The sequence below is a fragment of the Phalacrocorax carbo genome, chromosome 23, assembly GCF_963921805.1.
Source record: "Phalacrocorax carbo chromosome 23, bPhaCar2.1, whole genome shotgun sequence".
NCBI classification, from domain to species: Eukaryota; Metazoa; Chordata; class Aves; order Suliformes; family Phalacrocoracidae; genus Phalacrocorax; species Phalacrocorax carbo.
The window spans coordinates 1692959-1710755 of record NC_087535.1 but is presented as its reverse complement, the minus strand read 5'-3'; the positions used below and the strand labels follow the sequence as shown (position 1 = coordinate 1710755).

General features: G+C 57.3%; 2 protein-coding genes across 5 annotated transcripts in view; one reads left to right on the top strand and one right to left on the bottom strand.

Annotated features, from left to right (window-relative positions):
• The first annotated feature begins 6939 nt into the window (after nucleotides 1-6939).
• MYOG (myogenin) lies at nucleotides 6940-11363 on the top strand. The gene is made up of 3 exons (XM_064472012.1): nucleotides 6940-7480; nucleotides 9912-9993; nucleotides 10710-11363. Exons 1-3 carry the CDS (start codon nucleotides 7001-7003, stop codon nucleotides 10829-10831), a joined length of 684 nt encoding a protein of 227 aa, XP_064328082.1. The 5' UTR covers nucleotides 6940-7000; the 3' UTR covers nucleotides 10832-11363.
• A 248-nt stretch (nucleotides 11364-11611) lies between these two features.
• Nucleotides 11612-17797, bottom strand: part of PPFIA4 (PTPRF interacting protein alpha 4) — a 61984-nt gene continuing 55798 nt past the window's right edge. For 3 of the 4 annotated variants that reach the window (XM_064472004.1, XM_064472006.1, XM_064472007.1), the window contains 6 exons: nucleotides 17428-17525; nucleotides 16574-16749; nucleotides 16282-16350; nucleotides 15263-15440; nucleotides 13360-13451; nucleotides 11612-12857 (listed from right to left, as the gene is read on the bottom strand). In XM_064472004.1, coding sequence (XP_064328074.1) covers nucleotides 13393-13451; nucleotides 15263-15440; nucleotides 16282-16350; nucleotides 16574-16749; nucleotides 17428-17525 — 580 coding nt within the window. In that variant the 3' untranslated portion in view covers nucleotides 11612-12857; nucleotides 13360-13392. The remainder of the gene's footprint in view (nucleotides 12858-13359; nucleotides 13452-15262; nucleotides 15441-16281; nucleotides 16351-16573; nucleotides 16750-17427; nucleotides 17526-17797) is intronic. The other variant, XM_064472005.1, reaches the window with a different exon arrangement.

Genomic DNA, 17797 nt, shown 5'->3' with positions numbered 1-17797 from the left:
CCGGATAAGGCTTGAGGGCAAGCATGGCTACTAGAGCTGAGGCCAAAAATTCCTTCCCCAGGATGATTTAATGTCCAACCGAGCACAAAACTGCAAAGGAAAGGGTTTCCGGGAAGTCCCCCAGCTTCCCTGGAGCCTCCCCTCCCCGGATTGGGATGTTTTGGCCCAAAAGATGAACAGGGGGCCTGGGAGGGGGGCAGGAACCCGAGGAAGCCAAACCCTGGGAGTTATTTTCAGCCCTCCGGCAGGAAAAGCACCTGCTGGGGTCATTACGCCGCGGGAAAAAACAAACCTCGAGATTTTCTCCCCGGGGGGTGGGAAATGAATAGCTGGGCTCATCCCTGGTGCGGAATCGGTGCCGGATACGAGGGGGTCACCTTGAGGGTTTCCAGGTCCCTATCCTCTCAGCCCCCAGGCAAAGAGATGGGTCCGCACCCCGGATCCTGCATAGGGAGGTCGTGGGTTTTTCTTCCAACTCCCCCCAAAAAATAGGAGGTGAAAGGGGTCTGAGATACTTTTGGCCTCTGACTTGGGGTGTGCAGCCCTAAATCCGGACTCGGTGTGTGGATAACTGGGCTGCTGGTGCCCTCTCCCGTCAGCCGCACAGCACGGCCGCGGCGGCTGTGATGGTTTCTGCAGCCCTCCTGGCAAGGAGTGGGCGGCCTTGGCCCCCCCCCAGTCCCACGGGACCCTTGGGTGACCCGGCCAAGGAAGCAGGGTTATCCTCGGTCAAAACCTCAGGGCTCTGAAAATTTGCATTTCAAGGCATTTTTTTCCTCACAGGCAGACAGGCGTTGCGTTTGCTCAGTGGTTGGGACGCTGGAAAGAGCTCAACCCCCTTGGATGGGGTATAGGGAGCACCCCAAAAACATCTACCCCATCTCTGTTCCCTATACCAAAACCCACTAGCCTTCCTTACCCCTCCCAGCTCTGCCTCATCCTCTCAGCTCTCATCTGCCCCAGCTGAGTCCAGCTCCGTCAGCTCATTGGGAGCGGGACATCCCCACGGTGGGTGGCCTGGGGAGCCCCAGGGGCTGCGGCGCTGCCTGCCCGGCCCCAGGTCTTGCTGCTGCGGGCTCGGGATTATCCTCCAGCCGCTTGACTGGTCCCAACAGCACGTGCCAGAGAGGCTGACAGCTGAGCATGCAAGCGGGACTTGGGGGGTTGCTGAGGCACGGACCCCACCACGGGGCTGAGCACCCCAGCAAGGGGGGAAAACCAGCCTTGGGGGGGGTGGGGGGCCGCTGAGCTTGGGTGCTCATAGAGCGGGCTGAGTTGGCGGCCTCTCCCCACAATGGGAATTTGCAGGGCGAGGCCACTCCGGAAGGGCTGGGTGCCCCTCCTCGGGGACTGGCTTGTCCGGCATCGCTGCTGGCATGTCATGGGGAGGGTTTGCCGTCCATTCTCCCCTTGGGAATCCAACCCTGAAGCCATGAAATTCCCATGACCCTCCCTCCCCGGCAGTCCAAGGTACCGCAGGGTGTCCTACATGGGGGGATCACCCCTTCTTGGGCAGACATTTGCTGTCCCATGGGATGGGGACAGAAAAATGCAGGAGTCACCAGTTTATGTCTTGAAAGCCCCACATCAGCATCACCAACTCCTTTTTCCTCCTGCTCACCGGACCCTGATCCTGCAGCATTAGCTCTGGGTTGGACCATGGGGGCTGGATGAGCCCCAGCAGGAATGTGCCCACCATGAGGACAAGACGATGGTCACCCATGCAGAAGACCTGGCTTGCAGCCACCCAGCCCCCTCCTGGCCCTCTCCATGGTCCCGCGTGGCTCCAGGCATCCCGTCTCAGGGCTGTCCCCTGCCGAGGGACGCTGCTGTCCCCAGGTCCCATCCCCGGGCCTTGCACCATCCCCCTGGCCCAGACAGCTGTCCCTCTCAGGGGGTCGAATAGCCACCATATGTCGTGGCTGAATCCCTTGCATTCATGGGTCTTCCTCCAAACACCCACCTGTCCTCCAGCTCGCCCCAGCCAGACTCTCCCACCCTGGGGAAAACAACCCCTTGTTGACAACACGAGTCCCGTCCCCACCCCTCCTCCGTGACACATGTGGGGACAGCCCAGCCGGTGCCACCAGGCAGGGGACAGAGGAGCAGCCTCATGCGTGCCGAGGATGCCCCTGGCATGGGGGGACTCCCGATGGGAGAGCCCATGGTGGGGTTTGCTAGCGGGGAGTCCTGCTGGGTGAATCCTTTCTCTGCCTACAATCTGGGGATGGGGCTGGGAAGGGGAAGGGCTATGTCCAGGCCATGGGGTCAGCAGCAAGGGAGGACATGGCATGGCAGAAATGCAGGAGGTTTAGTGCTGGCAGAGAGGCAGACCATCACCCAATCACTGCAGGCAACCAGGGGGGTCAGGGACCCAGTACAGTCCCTGGTCAGGGACCCAGTACAGTCTCTGGACTGGGAGCCAGCAGACTGATGTGCTGGGATACCTGGTTTGGTCCCCAGACTGGGATCCTGGCAACTGGTGGGTCAGGGCACACAGGACAGTTCCTGAACTGGAATCCAAAGGCTGTGGGTCTGGGCACCCACTAATATCGCCAATCTGGGATCCAGTGTATTGGAATGTTGGGGCACCCAGTACTGTCCCCAGACTGGGATCCAGTGGACTGGGATCCACTCAACCACCAGCACCTCTCTGGCGATACATTGCCCCCCATCCCAGGTCAAACCTGTAAAGACTAAAGTTAATAACCAAAATATAATCACTGTCCAGCCAGACTTCACAACCCGCCATTGTTATCCCTGGTTTCCTGATGGAGAAAGCGAGGCATGAAGGCTGGCGCCTGGGGACACGGGGGTGAGAGGCGAGGCGGGGGCCAAGGATGCGGAGCCCCATGGGGACAAGATGCTGCAGGGGCTTGAGTAGCCCCATCCTACCGCCCTCCCAACCCACCAGTGAACCCAAACTGGGTGAGTGGGCACATATGTGTGAGGAAGGTGCTGTTGGCTGGTCCTGCCACCGCTGCTCCCACCCCAGCTGGGTACAGACAGGGGGACACTGTCCCCCATTGCTCCCCATGGGCTGGACATAAAACCAATCCCAAGTCCCCAGCAGGCTGAGATGTGGCTGGCGGGGACAGGGTTGAAGGGGCAGGTTCTGCCGTGGCCCCATGGCGGCCGAGCAGCTGTCGCTGTCCCAAATCTCCGGCGAGCAGGCATGTCGGAAATCCCGGGTGTCGGAGGAGAGGTCTGCTCCGCATTCCTCAGCCGGGAGCGGGGAGAGGGCCAAGCATCTCCCCGCCGCCTGCAGCTGCTCCCAAATATGTTACGACTTGTCACTGTGGCAGGAAGGGATGTCGGCAAGCCTGGAAAGCGAGAGGGGATGCGGGGGACAGGGGGACGGAAAGGTGGGACCCATTGGAAACAGCATTTTGCTGAAGCCCCTTTCCTGTACTGAAATCCCAGTGGGATGGTCTCTTTGCTGGGCCCTGGCCACCCCCGGCCTCTCTTTCCACTCAGTGGGATGGTGCCCACACCCTGGGGGTGTAGATACTGTCTCCACCACTGGGGTTGCTTTGCCAGCCCCTAGAACTGCTCCTTTTTTCTGCCCTTTCCACTGGAAGGAGCCAGCTGGCAGCATCCCCACCGTCGCTGCTCCAGTACCGGGTGTGTGCAGCTCCATGCACCAAGCAGGGACATGCAACCAGTGCAAGCAGCTCCATGTGCAGCTCCGAGCACCGAGCAGGGATGTGCACTGGTTAAGGCTCTGTGCGCTAGGAGGGACATGCACTGGGTGTGTGCAGCTCCGTGCACCAGGCAGGGTTGTGCACCGGACTGTAACATGCTCGTGTCCTTCCCTAAAACTCAGCAAATCAAGACCATTGCCATGGTGGGAAACCAAAACAGTTGGGGCAGCCCTGGGCATCTCTCCGTGACCCCATGCCATGGATCTGGACACCGGCTTGGGCAGATGCCCCGGAGGAACAAGGACAAACCCTCCTTGCTACAATTTTCTCAATGGATGGGTATTTTTAGCTTGGGCCTCGTGGCTGCCCGTCCCTGCCGGCTGTGACGGGGTGAGCCGTCCCCGCGAGGCCTCCGCCAGCCGGGGAAGGTCACCCCGTGACGGATCGCAGCACGTTCTGCCCGGGGCTCACACAGCATCGCCTTTGTGTGCCTCCCAGCCGCCACCATCCATCACGGGCTAACCTGACAGCCGGCAGCAGAGCCCTAATCCCCCGCCAGCTCCGAATTAACCGGGGCGCAGCCTGCGGCCGCCATGGGCACCCATGGGACCCAGACAAAGCCACCCTGCGTGTCCGTCCTCCAGCAGTCATCTTTGCAGGGTGCTTATGGGGGTGTGGGCTACCGCAGGAGCCCCCCGTTGCGCAGACACTGGTGTCCCTCGGTGATGGGAGCTTGCCCTGTGGTTATCATTATCCCTGATTTGATATCCACTGGGATGAGCCGGCTGGACCCATGGACCCCAGACCTCCCTGTATCCCCCTGCTCTGTCCAGGACTGGGGTCATCCTTGGCAAAGAGGGTCCGATGGAGGAGCAGAGCCGTGGCTGGGTGGACACAGCATTATCCCAGCTCCCCATACTCAGGGCAGCGTGGACAGCCTGGATGAGACCCCCCAAAAGGTGCTGGAGTGAATGTAAGTGCTGGGGCTGCCACCCCCCGCCATGTGGGGGTCCCTCTTCCCCAGTCCCCATCCCGTGCTGGCACTGGGTACCCTTTCCTCCCTGTCTCCACGGGCTGTCTCCTGCCTCTGCTGCCTGCTTAGCCACGGGGACACGGTGGCCTTGGTGGCCTGTTGGGGCTGGCTCAACCCATGTCCCTCTCTGCTCCTCTCCTGGCTGGGGAAAGGCCACCAGGGCAGCCGGCGCCTGCTCCACTGACGCTGCTCCTCTTTTATGAAGTGCTAAATGCTTGACCGCTCTCTTGTACTGGTCTGCCACGTGCCCCGCGGAGCCAGTTATGTCACTGCTGAGCTCCTCATCCTCCAAAAACCGTCTTGCAATTAAAACCACCCCATTTATATGGTAGAACAGGGCAGTCCTGCAAGCATCCCTCACCCAGGGACCTGGCTGCAGCTTGAGGGGCTCACTGGGTCACATCCACCAGCAAGTGCCACTGATAAAGGTCCCCACGAGTGAGTCAAACATGTGATGATGTGAAGCTGATGTAAGGCCCTTGGGCTCGGGTTATGTCCTGGTAACAGCTTTGCGCCTGCCACTGGCTCCTCTACAAGCTCTCAGGGGTGAATCCTGCCTCTTCCTAACTGTTTCAGTGCTTTCACCTAGCGTAGGGGCCAAGATGGCACTCTGATATCTTTTCTTCTTGCGTATTCCAGGGTCTGACTGACCCTGGGGAGCACAGAAGTGACCCCGCAAGGCTGCAGTCCTGCTTTCCTTACTGCAGATTTTTTATACATTATAAAACTGTGGGGACAGCAAATCCTCAGGGCTGAGACCCTGGGAGAGCTGAAATCAGGGTGATATATATATGTTATAAGGCTCCTGGCCCCAAAGAAATTACTACAAATAGAGAACAACATCGTGCTGGGCTCCAAAAAGCTTAGAAATCAACCCAACATGAGCAAGGGTGCCGGCAACGGGTGCAGAGAATGTGCTGTGGCATGGCCTCTCTGGGGAGGGGGGATTTGGGGAAGGAAAATCCCAGCAGGGTTGGCCCTGCTCTCTGCTGACATTCTTTCCACTGACCGATCCCTTGGCTGGAATCTGGCCCGGAGCAGGAATAGGAGGAGATGGGAGATGGTTTCTGACGTTCACGATGGAAAAACCCCCCTTCTGAATTAAAGACAAAGCAGGAGAGACATGGTTGAGCAGTTGGAATCAGTAGGGAAGGCCTGGGGATGGGTTAAAATCCCACCCACGCTGCTGCTTGTGAAGGGTCTGTGATTGCACCTCAGTTTCCCCTTTGGGAAGGTGGGAATGATGCGTCTTTGCTGGGAGAGGGGTGCAGCAGGATGATGTTGGGGCTTTGGTTATCTGCACATACAGAGCCGGGGTGGAAGGGGATCCAGCCCAGCTCGCCTCCTCTGCCTGGGCGTGGGAACACACAGGAGAAGGTGTCCTTTGGGTTTGGTGCATGGGAGAAGCCACGAACATGGATTTTGTGCCAAAAATGCTGCTCTGGGATAAGGGACTTGGCCAGGGACCTTCAGGAAGCCCATGGTGGAGGAAAGGCTGAGACTGGTGCGGCCCTGCCTGCTCCACTCCTGCAGGGCAGGCAGGAGGGGCGGGCAGCAGAGTGCAGGGGCTGGCGCCGGGATGGGTGCTGCGTGGCCAGGGGTGCCCACCGGGAACGGGCTGGGCCCTGGGGTGCTCCCTCCCAGGGCTGGATTCCTCTGCTTCCCTGTGACTTCAGCAGAAGCAGGATCAGGCTCTTACATGCACCAGCAGGATGGGGCCATGGGAAATATGGGGGGCGAGCAAAAGCAGCGTGGGGCAGAGTGGGGTGGGGAGGCGGGCAAGGCCGAGGGGCAGAGGATGCTGTGCCGGTGTCAGGTCCGACCGCAGGGAAGGTACAGATCCAGGGTGCCGTGGGGCCGAGGGGGAGCCATGAAGGGACGAGGGTGGCCTGGCCAGGCAGACACGAGGCCACCGTGGGCTCCCCGCAACCCGGCCATAACTGAAGGGACCAGATGATGCAGGAATGCTGGGGGGAGCTGGCAGCCACCCACCGGCCCCGCTGGCACCGCTGGCCTCAAACAAAGCCCTTGTTTGCGGGACGACCGAGCTGCCCTCCCCACCGTGCCAGCTCCCCCAGACCCCCCCGGCACGGCTGTGGTCCAGGCAGCGTAATCCCTGCGGGGAGAGCACATGAAATCAGATGGACAAGTTTTGATGTGAGGCAGCAGCTTAGGGCGGGCTCAGGTTTCCTTTAGGTTTTCTATATTTATCTCCGTGATTTAATGCCAGCGCCAGGGTTTAAATGGCACCAAACAGTTGGCGTGGGGAGAGGGAGCAGCCGTCCCTGAGCCGCACACACGTCCCCGAGCTGCCCGTGCGCCCATGGAGCTCTTCGAAACCAACCCTTATTTTTTCCCGGACCAGAGGTTTTATGATGGGGAAAGTTTCCTGGGCTCCCGCCTGCAGGGCTATGAGCCAGCGGCATTCCCCGAGCGGCCCGAGGTGGCCCTGTGTCCTGAGAGCAGGGTGGCTTTGGAGGAGAAGGACTCAGCCCTGCCTGAGCATTGTCCTGGGCAATGCCTGCCCTGGGCCTGCAAGGTTTGCAAGCGGAAGACGGTCTCCATCGACCGGCGGCGGGCGGCCACCCTGCGGGAGAAACGCAGGTTGAAGAAAGTGAACGAAGCCTTCGAGGCGCTGAAACGCAGCACGCTGCTCAACCCCAACCAGCGGCTGCCCAAGGTGGAGATCCTGCGCAGCGCCATCCAGTACATCGAGCGCCTGCAGAGCTTGCTCAGCACCCTCAACCAGCAGGAGCGGGAGCAGAGGGACCTGCGCTTCCGCCCCGCCGCTCCCCAGCCCGGGGTAAGTGCCTCTGCGCATCCCTCGGGGTCCCCACAGCTGGGCTGGGGACGGGCGCGGGGGTGATGCCCTATGGGGGTGTTGCTCTGTGGGGGGTGATGGTCTATGGCAGGGGTGCCCTATGGGGGTGATGCCCTATGGGGGTGCTGCTCTATGGGGTGATCCCAGGCGGAGGCATCGTGGGCAGCTCTGGGGCCCTGGGTCCTGCTGCGGGGAGCAGGACCCCCAGCCCGAGGGGCAGGGCAGATGCTGCTGTCATGGGCTGGCAAATACGTCCTGCGTAAAGGCTCGGGGCAGCGATGATCCAGCCCCAGCTGTGTGCTCAGGTCCCCGGGCAAAGGGGCCAATAGCAGACTTTCCCTATGTGTGGGTGTAGTTGGGGGCTACGTGGTCCAGTGCTGGACACTGCATTGAGTGTGGCACATGTGCCTCAGCTTGGGAGGGATAATAAAGACAAAAATGAGAGGAAAAAAACCCATAAAATTAAAATAAACAATAAATATTAAAATAAAAAAGAAAAAAATAAGAAAAAAATTTAAACAAAATAAATAAAATATAAAATAATACTAAACTTCCCTGCTCACAGACACACGCACACTCTCCTGGTTTCTCCCAGGAAAGTCTCGGGGCGGCACAACCCAAAAAGCCCCCGACCAAACACCACTGGGGGGGGGGTCACCACCGCTGCATCCACAACACCCCGCAGGTATCAATGCTCCTGGGCGCAAAACCCGCAGCGTCCCTCCCCTCTCCCCCGCCGCCATGCGACTGCCAGAGCCACGACACGCTGGGGCATGGGGGCTTCTTCTGGTGGCCGGCGTGGCACAGCACACCCGGGCAGGGGGCAGGGCAGGGGACAAGGCGGGTCGGCGCGGGGCCACCTCTGGTGTCTCGGACCGGAGGTGCCCGTTCGAGAGGCGGGCGAGGATGCTTGCAGCGGTGGTGTCTTGCCACAAGCCCAAGCAGAGATGCTGCAAGCCAGGCCCCATCGCACCGCAAGATTTTGGTGGTTTAACTGAGTTTTTGAGAGATATTTTTATCTGCCCTTTGACGTCTTGGGGGATGTCTGGGCATGTGCTTCCCTGCTGCTCTGAGGCTTTGCATATGGAAATGTATAGATGTATGGCTATGGATATAGCTATAGATACAGAAATAGCTATAGGTAGAGATTATATAGATACAGATGATATAGATAGATGTATATGTACGTATAGGTATAGGTATTGATGATATAGATTATATAGGTGTAGATGTAGATGTAGAAGTAGATGTAGATGGTACGGGTATGGATATAGATATAGATGATATAGATATAGATATAGAAGTACTTTATAAGAGGCACAGAAAAGGATTCACAGAGATTCATCTCCTTTCAGACTAAGGGATTTAAGGACCGAAACAGCAGGTACCCAGGTAGCCCAATATTTAGAGCTGAATAAAGGACTGAAAAAGCTTTTAGGCTCCATCCTACGTATTCTTGGGACTTTCTGGTATAAACCCAGTGTATCCACTTGGGTTTAATTCAGTTGGATTTGTTGGCTGCCCCTGCAAATGTGCCCAAAACATGACCTGTGCCGAGAGGTTCCTCTGCCACTGCTGCTCTGAGCCGGCCCTGCTCCCAGGCACAGCCAGGGGTTCACATGTTGAGTGTGAAATCAAATGTTTTTGGGAAAAAGTAATACCTGTAAGAATTTCCTACTTTAGTGGGAAATAAAACCAAGTGATAATTAATTAGCCTGTGCTGCCATGAGCTTGTAGACCCCAAGTGCCATTTCTAGGCTGCTACAAGTAGTTGCGTCCTTGGGGTTGCTGCTGTAGATCATATTTTGGGTTTAACCCAGGCTTGGCATCCACTTCTAGATAAAGAAACACTCAAAAATAAAGTTAATTCATAGCTTTGCTGAGCAATGATCTCATTTTTCAGGCTGTCAGCTCTTTTCTCTGAAATAGCCATTCAGTCCCAAATCCACAAATCAAACTGCTGAAAGATCTTCCCCAGAAATCCCCTGGGGATGGCCTGAGGGTGTCCAGCCCATTTGTCGTTTTTTATGAGCCTGATTAGGTGGTTTTCAGCAAAAAAGCTGTTTTGCCCAAGGATGTTTGTCCTTCTCTAGCCCTTTCTCATAGTCACTGGGTAAAGAGACACTTTTTTTACCTGCAGTGACCGAATGGCCCCGTTTCTCCTGTGTCCAGAGCCCAAACAGGCTATTTTTCAGCCTTTATACTTAACAAAGCATCTGGCCCCAATAGGTCCTGGGGATCCCAAATGCTCTCTGCTCCTCCAGCCACTTTGCAGGTGGGGAGGGATGTGCCCATCTCTGCAGGGGTGTTGTCCTGCGGTGGTTGGGCACCCCGGCATGTTTTGGGGGTGGCTGGTGGGGTTGGCTGGGCTGGAGGCAGTGAGACCCATGGTTGGCATCTCGGCTCCTTGCAGGCGACCAGCGAGTGTGGGTCCGGCAGCTCATCCTGCAGCCCCGAGTGGAGCAGCCAGCTGGAGTTCGGCACCAACCCTGCGGGTAAGGGGCTCCCCACCTCGCCCAGGCATCCTGCAGGGCTCTGGGTTGGGGGGGCAGCAGTGGGGGACACCGCAGCCCTGGAGCAGAGCATCACTGAGCCAACCAGCCCCCCCCACCCCCAAGCAGGAGATGCTCAGGGTAGAGGAAAAAGGAGCCTTGTCCTTCTTTCCCCACCCAACTGTTGCAGAGAGATGAGCTCCCGCCAGGCTCATAAATCCTCCAGCACCTCCTTGGCTCATGCTCAGCAAGTTCAGGCTTCTCCCACCACCTGATTTCACCAAGATGCCTACTCTTAGGAGCTGAGGAACCGGACTGCAGCAGCTCGGGGCTGCAGCACCTTGGTTCCCACCAAGGGCTTATCTGTTGCCATCTCTTGGCTTGGCTTTGCCTGGTGTGGTGCTGAGCATCGCTGAGCATCACCGCCCTGGGCTCCCTTTCCCTCCCCAGCCTGCAGCTGCTGATTTATTTTTCCACTATTGCAGTTATCCCTCACCCCACCAAATCCACCTGGTTCTTTTTTTCCCTGAAGGCAGAAACTTAAATCTCATTTTCCAATGGGGAATAAAACCTAAAAAGTGTCTAAAAGATACTTGCCCTCTCCAGGGGAAGGTCTCACCCCCTGCCCAGGGTGGGAGCTGGGAGCGGGTTCCCTGGGCCACTCTGGCAGCACATGGCCCCCGTCCCCAGCAGAGTCACCATCCGCTTGTTCCCTGCAGATCACCTGCTGGCCGACGACGCAGCAGAGGATCGCAACCTCCACTCGCTCTCCTCCATCGTGGAGAGCATCGCCGTGGAGGATGTGGCCGTGACGTTCCAGGAGGAGCGGGTTCAAAACTGAGCCAGCGCAAACCCTGGCAGCTCTTCGAGCTGGTAACGGGGTGGGAATAAGATGCCGGAAGGGTCCAGCCGCTGGAAATCGTATTTACCCCTCCGGTGTCGTGGACTGCACTGCTGAAACCACTCGCCTCCTTTCCCACTCACGAAAGGCTCCTGCTTGGCCAGCTGAAAACAAACCAGGGGGGAGAGGTGGGATTTCGGCGGCGCCATGGCCCCACGCTGGCGGCGGCCCCGGTTCCTGCGAGGGCGGCCGCCCAGCTTCGGGCTCTGCTTCGCTCCCCATCCGGGGGCGATCGGTTTTTGGGGGCCAATGTGTGCTGGGTTCGCTTGCTGATTTTTTTTCCAAGATGCTCTTTGACCAATGTCTCTCTCCGGCTGGCGTCCCGCAGGTGCTGAGCCCCGCGGAGGCTGCCCACGCCGTCTTTTCTACTGAACGCTGTGTGGAGTTGCTATTTGATTTTTTTTAATTATTATTTTTGCTAACTTATTTGGATTTTTTTTTTTTTAAATAAAAGCCTTCTCGTTTGAATGGCTCAGGGCTTCCTTTACCACTGTCCTCCTCTGCGCAGGTCTCCCCTAATTCCAAGGTTGGGGATTTCTCCGTATCAGAAAATCCAGCTGAACCTCAGCGCTGTTGCTCAGCAGCAGGAACTTGCATCAGCCCTGCAGCGAGCAGTGGTTTGCAACTGGGGCTCAGCCCTGTACCTCAAAAACTCTTGGGGGAGATAAAGATTAATTTTATTTTTAATTTGGGCTCTAGAAATAAGGCTCAAGCCACCACTGTTTTAAAATCCTGTTTATTGGAACACACATACATCCTTTCCTGACCCGATCCAGGGTTTGGAGTCCATGCAGTACCAATAATATGACGAAAGAAATAGGGCATTGATATAAAGGGCTCACTGACTCTTCAAATTAAAAAAATATTTAATACTGTATTAGGCAAATAATACACCGAAAAGACATCGTGACTGTATAGCCTCTCAGATATTGCACTTCCAGACAGCACATGATAAGTATAAGGTCATTCCAGCCATCAATAAATATCACATCAGAAATAGGGGCCACACAAGGCAAACGTGGCATGAGGAGACGAAGAGATCCTACCCTACGGGGGAGAAACGGGAAGAGTTAAGAGCCTCCTGGATTGATCCCTGCCCATAGCCTGGAGGCAGGAGGGGAGAGCATCTCCTCTGCACCTGGAGGGGAAGGGATGGGCACGTCCTGGGGTGGTGGGTGCCCCACCACGTCTCCCCAGGCACCCAAGGAGGGTCCCCTCTCCCATGGGTGCCGGGTACCGTCCCGGCCGGCAGCAAGCCGTATGGGGCAGTTCCAGCCCTTCCCCACGCAGCCCTTCGTGGACTCGCCATGCTGGCGCAGCCTCCCCCCTGCGTGGCATCTGGCAGCACCCCAAAACGCAGCACCCCAGCTGCCCACCCCGTGGCAGACAGCCGCTCTCCATGCCCCCCATGTTGGCCGGCCCCTGCTCCATCCTGTGCAGGGCCGACCCTGGCACCAGCTCTGGCCCCTCGGCCCCTCCTGGGGGCAGGTCCTTGCCTGGCCGCCCTGGCGTGAAGATTTTCACGAGCCTGAATCTTCCTTGGCTTCGAGTCCTGTGGGCAGCAGCGTCCCTGATGCCTGGGGCTTGGGCGAGTCAGTGCAGCAGCCCACGGCGTATTGGCAACATGAACCAGGCAGGTGAAAGGTTTCCAAATATTGCAGCCCTCTTTTGGGGTGTCTCTGCCGCTCCACTGGGTTGCACCACGCTTCTGCCAGCAATGGAGCGGGCACCCAGCGAGTGCATCCGTAGCCCAGCCAGCGCGGGGAGAGGTGGGAGACAAGCCACAGGTGGGAGCCATGAGGAGCCAGGGGAAGCGGTGGGGTGCACAAGCAGAAGGGAGAGCATCCTTTTCGGTCCACAGCAGCAAGACTGCAGTGTCTGTTGGTCTGGGCTGAGGAAGAGGCGCAGGCTGGGCTCTTGTCCTGAAAGGCAGCCAGCACATGGCCATATGGATAGTGGGGATGTGCTGAGAAATGAAAGCGGGAAAGGCCCTGTGAAGATAGCGGTTCACCCCCACCCATGCACCTACAGGCCAACAAACCCAGACAGGGTCAGCAGTGAATCCCCCTGGCACAGGGGAGCCATGCCCAGGGAACAGCAGGGTCCCAGCAGCCTCTCTGAAGTACTTGACTATCCTTCCCTCACCCCAGTGGGACCTCCCATCTAGGATGGCAGCCTGGGGTCCCCAGTGGAGCTGCCTGTCCAGGGACTGGACAAACCAGTGTTGGTTTGGATCCCCTGTGGCTGGGATGCTCAGCATCCCTTCTGCATCATCTCAGGGTCCTGTGAGCCTCAGGCAGCAGCGGTCTGTTCCCCCACTGCTGAGGTCTCCATGGTCCTCCATGGCAAGGCAAACCTTGGTGAAGGCAGACACCCTGCCTGGGTGATGCCAGGCAGAGGACGCTGGGCCTTATGCTCTCCTCTCGGTTCCCATCCAGCTCCAAGGCCTTGATCCTCCTCGCACTTACCCAGGGCCGGGCTGGTTCCCATCACGCTGACCCTCAGCAGGAGTACGTCCGGACCGTGGAGGTCTCCAGCCTTGGCGACCCAGAGGCACCAACTGGAAGCGAGTCAAAGAGCAGAGCATGCAATTAGCAACTGCTCCAATTAGCCCTCAGCTTCCCACCAGAACATTTATTAGGCAGCACGCGTGCACTGGAGCTACATGAAAATGAGGGTCAAAGGAAGCGGGACGTTTGGCCAGCTCTGATGCTCCCAAGGCTCCAGGGTATTTGGAAAGTCGCCGCTTGCCATCCCTACTCTTGGGCAGCGAGCACCCTGCTGCCTGTGTCTGGGTGCTGTCAGACCTACGGATTTTGTTCCAGGTTTCTTTGTCCTCAGCCAGGTGGGAACTGCAGCTTTCAGGAATGGGGTGGAAAAGGTTGAACAGAAGGTTGACCCAAATCGCTGGATGGAAAGCTGTGAACTTTGAGCAAATCTGGAGACAGGTGGAGACCTGAGTCTAGGGCTTGGAGCCAGAAGGTGAAAGTACAGGTTTTTAATTCTCATTCCTACACTCATTTCTGTGCCTGCTGAAGCCGGCTCTGCATCACTCGGCATGCGGCTGGTGGCTTGGGACAGTGGGACCAGGGCACCTGGTCCAGGGGACAAACTGGGGTGACTTGCAATGTGCAATGTTCCCTTGGGGCCAAGAAGGCCAGCGGTGTCCTGGGGTGCATGAAAAGGAGTGTGGCCAGCAGGGCGAGGGAGGTTCTCCTCCCCCTCTGCTCTGCCCTGCCCTAGTGAGGCCACATCTGGGGTGCTGCGTCCAGTTTTGGGCCCCTCAGTTCAAGGACAGGGAACTGCTGGAGCAAGTCCAGCACAGAGCTGCCGAGATGGTCAGGGGCCTTCTTATGAGGAAAGGCTGAGAGACCTGGGTCTGTTCAGCCTGGAGAAGAGAAGGCTGAGGGGGGATCTCATCAATGCTTATCAATATCTGAAGGGCGGGTGCCAAGAGGATGGGGCCAGACTCATTTCAGTGGTGCCCAACGCCAGGCCAAGGGGCCACGGGCACAAGCTGGGACACGGGAAGCTCCCCCTGAACATGGGGACAAACCCCTTCCCTGTGCGGGTGCCAGAGCAGGGGCACAGGCTGCCCAGAGAGGCTGTGGGGTCCCTTCCCTGGAGACATTCACCCCCCGCCTGGACGCGGCCCTGTGCCCCTGCTCTGGGGGTGCCTGCTCCAGCAGGGGTGGGACGGGGTGAGCTCCAGAGGTCCCTTCCAACCCCCGCCATTCTGGGATTCTGGGATTCTGTGATTCTGTGACTTGGCTGGTGCCTCCCTACAGCTTTGGAAGGGAGCATGATAACTTGTAGAAAGGAGTCATGTGGTGGTGGGGCAGAGCCTGGGACATTGTGCTCAGCTAAAATACACAACAGTCAGCAGCACGGGCAGTAAGTGGGTCGAAGCAGCGCCCTGCCATCCCTGGGAGAGTGGCTGCTCAGCAGCACTCGGACTGAATTGAGCCGGTTATTCAGTCCCTTTGGGATGGTTTCCAAAACGCAGGGTGGACAAGACTGGCCCAGTTTGTGCTGCTGCTTCCTCACCACCCCCAGCGCTACCCCAACAGGCTCTGTTGGACCTGGATGCCAAACCCAGGGTGGGTGACACATATCCCAGTTTCATGCCCCAATCCAGCCCTCTCCCTTGTCCTGGCAGTTCAAAAAAAGAACGCACACACCAGACCAGAGTCTGAAATAACCCTCCTGAAAAAACATTTACAGCAGACAACGGCTCAAGATCACATGGATTCAGCATCACAGGTAATCAGCCTCTCTCCCTCTCCTCTCTTGGTGGCACATCATTCCCCGGATGCACCATGAGGTCTGAGCAGGGGTGGGGAGGACCCTGGGGAGAAGGGGGTGACCTACCTTCTGGGGGCATTTTCTTGGCAGGGGCGGATGGAGGGGGCAGGGGCACCAGGCTGGTGACACGGAAGCCAGCGGGCAGCGTCTCGGCCGAGCCGCTGAGCATGTTGATGCTGTGAACGTCTCGTGGGCGGAAGCGCTTTCGCCAGGACGGGGTTCGACGGAAGGTCTTGTCATCGCCCTGTGAGGGAAGAGCAGGTTATGGGCCTGGCAGCAGGACCTTCTGCCCCTGTGAGATACCAGCACTGCTTCCACCTAACTAAGGGTGTGCCTCTACGCGGAGACCAATTCAAACAGTGCAGAAGTGCGTGATCAAATTGGGCCAAGGACATAGGACACCTCTCCGGGATCCCATACCAAAGGCTTTACCCTTTCCAGCTTGCCTCTCTCTTCTCTCCAGCCTGCCTGCAAAGAGGCCTTGGAGACACCAACACACAAGCCCCAGTGAAGACCTCAAGGGATGCATCTAACCTTGGCCAGATAATGGCACCTGGAAGTGCCTGCTTCTCTCTGCTCTGAAAGGAGCCCTGACTAGCTCTGCTATCATATCGCATGGAGGAAAGCTCTATGTAGGAGAGATCTAGATGAATTCCCACCTTCAGCGACTCAACGTGAACAGCTTTCTGGCTGCCTAATGGGGCATGTCCAACCCACCAGCTTTACCTGCCGCAGATGTGTCATGCCCAGAACATCTGTGACTCTAAAGGCAATATTAAAGCAGCTGGCAAAGAAAGCCAGGTGAATCTACTTGAAATTCAGCCAACCAAGCATGAGGCTAGAAATGATGCACCAGACTCTACCTCACCTGCCTCCGCAGCCTGGCAATGCATTCCTCATGGCCTTGTCTAACAGTTTTAGCTTATTCCACTGATACTGCTCTTGCGACTGCTCTATGGAGTTTGTGATGCACTATTTGACACCCCTGGACAAGGAGGGAGAGAGCAGAGGTCCTGTCTCTACTGTTTCTTGCACAAGAACAGGCGCTTAGCGTGATCTGGACATGGAAGAGGTTTCGTACTCACATCGTCCAGCCTCCGATCTGTGCCCAAGGCGAGCAGGTTGTTGAACTCCCTCTCCAGCACTTGTCGAGCCTGAAAATAACATCAAATGAGCATTCCCCATCGGTGGGAACAGTTCCCAGCACAAACCCCCATCCCAGGAAGCCCTGAGAATGACAGAGAAAAAGCCCATGTGCCATCCGAGAGCTCTGCTTTGAAAGACAGAGCGGAGTTGGTGGGACTGGTGGAGTCACACAGCAGCCGTGTCCCACGCTGGCCACTCTCCTCCAAAATCCTGCAAGGATGCTGCTCTTACCTGCGTGTTCTGCGTGGGGATTTGCAACACAAGCGCCAGACTGTTGTGGTCGAAGTTTTCATCGAGGGCGAGGAGCGCCCCATGCACGCCGCTCTCAACGAGGTTGTTTGCATACTCGCGAAGCCCAATGGACTGGATCCAGTGAATGACCTGGTCGTTAGTCCACACCAACACGTCTGCAAAAGAGAAAGGGCATGTCTCAGAGCCAGCTCAGCCCACACTCTGAGCTGTGCGAGGACCTGATGATGTCCTGAGGCCCTCTGGCACAGCCCCAGGCTGATCCTGGGACTCTCCTTCCCGAGGCAGCAGCAATATGGGGTGCTCAAGTGCCGGGAACAGCTCACTTCAATTTACCAAACTAAATGCTGAAATAACAGGCAGAAAACAACTGTGAAAATTAATCCTAAGAACCCACGGCTGCAGGCATAATTAGGGGCATTATCAATAATGAGATGTAATCTAAGCAGCAGCCAGATGCGCAGGGAATCTCAGGACAGCCAACGAGGAAGGGGAGGCTGAGCAAACTGGGGGGTGCCCTGAGCATCTGAAATGGGCAAGAGAAGATGATCTGATCCTCAGACTATATTTTTCCTGTCTTTGACACCCTTCCTCCCTCCTCAGGCCTGACTGGGGTAAGCTGCATAAAGGCACCTGAAGCAATCTGTTGGGGAAATACTGCAGGGACGTCCCCCCTGGAGAACAGCCCTGTGAGCACGGTTGCTCAGAAATTACAGTTTTGCCTAGGCAAATGTTGTGTTAAAAATAAAGGATAGGAGAGAGACCATCTCTGGGCATCTCTTGGGAGGTTTCTCATCTCCTTTTCCAGAGCTGGATCGTGTTATGTGGCTGCTGACCTTTGATTTCGTGTTGGGTGTCTTCTCGCCTCCTCTCAAGCTCTTTGCGGTCGTAGTTGAGCCTCTTCAGGCACATGATGCCGTACTGCAGGCTGGTGCTGCAAGGACACGAGATGTCACCCGACCCTCAGGAGGGCTCAGCATCCGAGGCAGGTGGCTTGGAGGGACCTGCAGAGGGACCCGCTTCCCTGCTTGCTCTCCATGTGCCCAAAGGATGCTTTGGTTCAGAGTTGGGTCGGGACAGACACATCCCAAAGGGAAGATCTTGGCCAGAAAATGGGCAATGTCCCTCCTTTCCATGGTAACTTCCCACTCCATCAGTTTTACCCTGTTCTACCTGCCTGAGAGCACATGGATCCAAATAACGCTA

Bases quoted from the DNA above. Each gene is read 5' to 3' on its own strand.
- MYOG (XM_064472012.1), top strand. From the start codon at position 7,001: ATGGAGCTCTTCGAAACCAACCCTTATTTTTTCCCGGACCAGAGGTTT. The intron at 7,481-9,911 runs GTAAGTGCCTCT...GGCTCCTTGCAG, and splicing joins CCGCCGCTCCCCAGCCCGGG to GCGACCAGCGAGTGTGGGTC. The intron at 9,994-10,709 runs GTAAGGGGCTCC...TGTTCCCTGCAG, and splicing joins GTTCGGCACCAACCCTGCGG to ATCACCTGCTGGCCGACGAC.